Here is a 4,591-nt window from a genome sequence, read left to right on the forward strand (position 1 = left end):
ATATATATATATATAATGTAAAATGTATGTACTTACGGGTACATGGCAGCCCAGGTGAGCTTGCTGTAAATGTGTGTGTGAGTGTGTGTGAGCAGCGTGGAGAAACGGAGAGGTGAAGGCAGCCGATGTTTGTAACAAAACTCAGACGGGCTCATCCCATGATGCTGTTTGGCTTCTATCAGATCAGCTTTGGAACCCACAACCACACACGGGATCCCACTGTCCATGTAGTGCTGCTACAGAGGAGCAAAACACAAATATACTTCTTGATCTTGTCAACTACTGAAGTTTCTGCATTTGTTCGATTAAAAAAAGAAAAATACAGTAAAAACAGTAATATTGTGAAATTATTACAATATAAAACAACTTTTTTCTATTTGAATATATTTTTATATATTTAAATTGCATCACAGAAATGAATTGCACTGTTTTCCATGAGTTATATCAATATAGCGCAACTAAAAGTGCATGTTAGCCTTCAGGAGAAATAAATAAGACAGATATCAGGTTGTGCAAGGTCATTATGGTTTATTAAATCAGTTGGATGATCCAATTTTAATGTGGTTAATGAGTGAGGCGTGCGTCAGAGTTTGTCACACATTACTCCAGAACTAAAGCATCTCGTGCATGTGTGGTGGTTTCGTACCTTATAAATACTAGCGCAGTAGTTGAAGGAGTCCGGGTCGCTGACATCATACATGAGACACGCCACATCACACGCTGCATCTGCTGCTTTCAGAAACTCTGTTTCCACGTCCACCTCCTCCAGCTGCGAGAAATAACACACACGTCAGCCGGGAGCCAATAAACTAGGGTTTGTGTAAAGCTTGAGATGGCACTTACGATGAGGTTCTTGTCCTGATTGGCTATTGAGATGGTGTTGATGGCGTATATTGTGGGGGGACCGGGGTCGCGCTCGTTTCTCTGAAAATAAACAACATAGATTTGTAAATATTTGGTAGATCTAACCAAGACTATTGGGGGTTGCAAAGTACATAAATATTACCTAGACAGAAGTAAAGCATGAAAATCTCTTTCTAGAGTAAAACTGCCTTAAGAAACACAAGCACTATTTTGTAACCATATTACATGTTTCATTGTACAATAGAAAAAAAAATATTTAAAAAAAATTATGATAAAGCAAGCATTTTACTTTTTTTTTCATTTCGTTCATAAAAATGTCATTGGTAAATAAAAAAATATTTTTTTTAAATAAAAAGAAATATAAATATAAAATTAAACATTAAATATTTTCTTATTGGCTTTGACTTGACTGCAGTTTTTAATTGTATTTTATTTACTGAGTTCATAAAAATCTAACTGGTATCTAATAATATATAAAAATAAATAAAACGATATATTAAGCATTAAATATGTTCGGATTGTCTCTGATTAGACGGCATTTTTTTTTTTTTTTTTTTTTGTTCAAGGGTCATGCAAAGAAAGGAGGCATAACTTTGATTCTCGCTGTAGTATTGTTGTTGCCGTGGAGGCGCTGTGTGTTTCGTTGTGAAAGCGAAACTACTTTGTTTGGTCTTCCAAAAGAGGACACGACTAGAAATCAGTGGTTAAGTTGTATTTACAACACTGTTCCAGAACAGTTCAACCCAAATATTCAGATGTGTGCAACGCATGTCCTCTTTACAGAGGACGAGGACTGTTTCCTGGGAGAGTAGACTACAATGCTGTTATTTTTTAGCAACATCATATGACCCCTTCCATATAAATCTCATTGGAACATAAAAATACATAAAAATATATAAATATATTAAACATTACATATGCTCTGATTTGAAGGCAATTTGTTCTGATTGGCTTCATGTAGTATTCTGTCAAGTAAAATTACAAACAGTGGTTTTTCTTTCAAATCATTCTCTCACCTCAGTGCTTCGCTGCAGAAAAGCTCGGAGGAAGTCGGTCTTTCCTGTTCCGCGTGGACCGATCACTTTGCAGAGGAACACAGTGCGCTGGGTTTGTCTCTTCTCCAGGTCTAATGCCTTTTTTCTTGTTACTAACATACACACAGAAAAAGACAGAAAGACTCTTCAGAATCCATCTGGTCAAACGTATATGGGGTTTAAAGCAGTACTGTGAGAGGATCTCATTACCTGTGATAGCGGAGGTCTGGGACTCTCGCTCCATTAGAATGGGATACCCGAGGTGACCGAGATGCTCCAAACACCGGTGGACATCCAGATAAGCCGATAACCTGCGTTTATTCAATAACACATCAAATTTAAAACCATAACTACCAAATTGGGAGTGCGTATTAATAATATTCCAATTCATTTAAGTGAATCATAAACATACAGCGCAACATGTGACAAACACATGACTCAAGAAATTAATCACAATTATACAGCACAACCCGTGTAGCATGATTCACAAACAAATGACTCATACTGATTCTTTTTAGTGAATCATAATTATACAGCACAACCCGTGTAGTATGATTCAAATACAAACAACACTTATGAACTGTTTTTTTTAGTAAATCAAACATAAGGCACAACCAGTGTAGTCTGATTCATGAAAAATTACTCTTATGAACCAGTACTTTTTAGTGAATCATAAACATATAGTGCAAACACTGTAGCCTGAATCACAAACAAATGACTCTTATGAACTGGCTCTTTTTAGTAAATCATAAAACATTCAGCTCAACTAGTGTAGTCTGATTCACAAACAAATGACTCTTATGAACTGATTCTTTTAAGCATACAGTGCAACCAGCAAGGTCCAATTCACAAACAAATGACTCTTATTAATAGGTTTTAAGACAATCATAAATTTTAATGAAAAATTCTAAAATGCTCACAAAAACAAGAGTTGCAGTATGATTCAATCTGGTGATTTACTGAATGAATTCACCAGAGCAGTACTTCCAGTGATGGAATATTTTAAACTAATCAAATCAAGAATTGAATCAAGAGGGGAAATGTATTTTAATACCCACCAGAATATCATCATCAAAAGCTAAATAAATTTTTTTATGACACATTAAAGTGACTCCCACTGAGAAAAATGATCTATTTTGACTCACATCCACTGGCAGAAGTACCCGTGCTGTGAGATGTAGTTGTCGTCTGATAGGGGGACGTTACTGTACACCTCCGGGCCCCAGGGCATGTAGGGTAAAACACTAAATAGATTCTTCAGCTCAGCGGGAGAGAGAGCTGAATCCTTATCCTGCAGGAGGAGAGTCGCAAGCATCAGCCTGACGAACCTCTAATCACGCAAAGTCCATTAGAGGATCAGATGTGCGAGCTCACCTCGTCATACTTATCAAACAGCTTCTGGAGGAACTGATGACCCAGATGATTCAGCTCCGTCGTGCAACCCACCGATACTCGTAACCTGCAAACACACACACATATAGGTCACTTCAATACTGGCTTTTGTTCATGCTCTCACATGCACAGACGTACGGTGGGTAGAGGTAGTCATCAGTCAACTCGAGCGTGTCGTCGTAGCCGAATTTACGCAGGATGGTCCAGGTGGTTTCATGACGTCCCCTCTGGATAAAGAGAGTGTTCAAGAACAAGAACCCTACGGAAAACACACAAACACATGTGAAAGAGTGAGTGATCATCATTAATTATGATGTCGAAATATGAATATATGCGTAAAGTGTGTTACCGTTGAGTGTGAGTCCGTTGTCCTGGACTCCATCACTGGTGTTCTTCCACACGACTGTCTTCACGTCCTCTAGAGCCTGAGGAGCCAGTGGATTCCCGAAACATAATTTCTACACACACAGACATTTTCATACAAATCAATAGTAGTATTTATGCATATTATTTCAATGAATATGTTTACTTAATGTTTAATTATAAGCAATTAATGATGCTTCACAGGACAATAGGTTTGGAGAATGAATGAATATATATATATATATATAGAGAGAGAGAGAGAGAGAGAGAGAGAGAGATACAGATATAACAAACCTGCTGAAATAGTGTTTCGCCGGATCTGGTTCCTACGTTGTTTGTGCTTTGATTTGAATGAAAACAACATATCCACGTGACGCAGCTGACACAGAACAGCATACGCTGTTTACGTCCAGCTGATATTCTCCAAAATGGCACCAGGGTGATGCGGAGGAGACGAATTGTTGAATAAAGTCGTTTTGTTTTTTTTTGCGCACAAAAGTATTCTCGTAGCTTTGTATAATTGTGGATGAACCCCTGATGTCACATGGATTATTTTACAGATCTCCTTGCTATGTTTCTGGACTTGGGAACATTTCAGTTGCGTTGCTGTCTATGCAGGGTCAGACAGCTCTCAGATTCCATCAAAAATATCTTAATTTGTGTTCCGAAGATGAACGAAGGTCTTACGGGTTTGAAACGACATGAGGGTGAGTAATTAATGACAGAATTTTCATTTTTGGGTGAACTAACCCTTTAAAAACAGTCATCATATAGACAGAGGAGGACAGTGGACCCACTGCCACTTACCAAACGCCAGTTACAATTGTGTCAGTTGTCAAACATGAAGACAAGATGTCATTAATAGGAAATTTGCTGCTGAGAAATTTTAAAGGGGTCATATGATGCTGCTAAAACTGCTAAAAATTTGTGTATTTGGT

General features: G+C 37.7%; 1 protein-coding gene across 2 annotated transcripts in view; it reads right to left on the reverse strand.

Annotated features, from left to right (window-relative positions):
* rhot2 (ras homolog family member T2) overlaps positions 1-4,591 on the reverse strand; it is a 12,883-nt gene that overhangs the window by 1,669 nt on the left and 6,623 nt on the right. For both annotated transcript variants that reach the window (XM_016562473.1, XM_016562474.1), the window contains exons 10-18: positions 3,640-3,748; positions 3,429-3,549; positions 3,273-3,357; positions 3,044-3,189; positions 2,109-2,209; positions 1,881-2,011; positions 844-924; positions 647-769; positions 37-236 (exon numbers count right to left, since the gene is read on the reverse strand). In XM_016562473.1, coding sequence (XP_016417959.1) covers positions 37-236; positions 647-769; positions 844-924; positions 1,881-2,011; positions 2,109-2,209; positions 3,044-3,189; positions 3,273-3,357; positions 3,429-3,549; positions 3,640-3,748 — 1,097 coding nt within the window. The remainder of the gene's footprint in view (positions 1-36; positions 237-646; positions 770-843; positions 925-1,880; positions 2,012-2,108; positions 2,210-3,043; positions 3,190-3,272; positions 3,358-3,428; positions 3,550-3,639; positions 3,749-4,591) is intronic.

This window comes from Sinocyclocheilus rhinocerous, unplaced genomic scaffold (genome assembly GCF_001515625.1).
Source record: "Sinocyclocheilus rhinocerous isolate Xijiao unplaced genomic scaffold, SAMN03320098_v1.1 scaffold799, whole genome shotgun sequence".
Taxonomy (NCBI): domain Eukaryota; kingdom Metazoa; phylum Chordata; class Actinopteri; order Cypriniformes; family Cyprinidae; genus Sinocyclocheilus; species Sinocyclocheilus rhinocerous.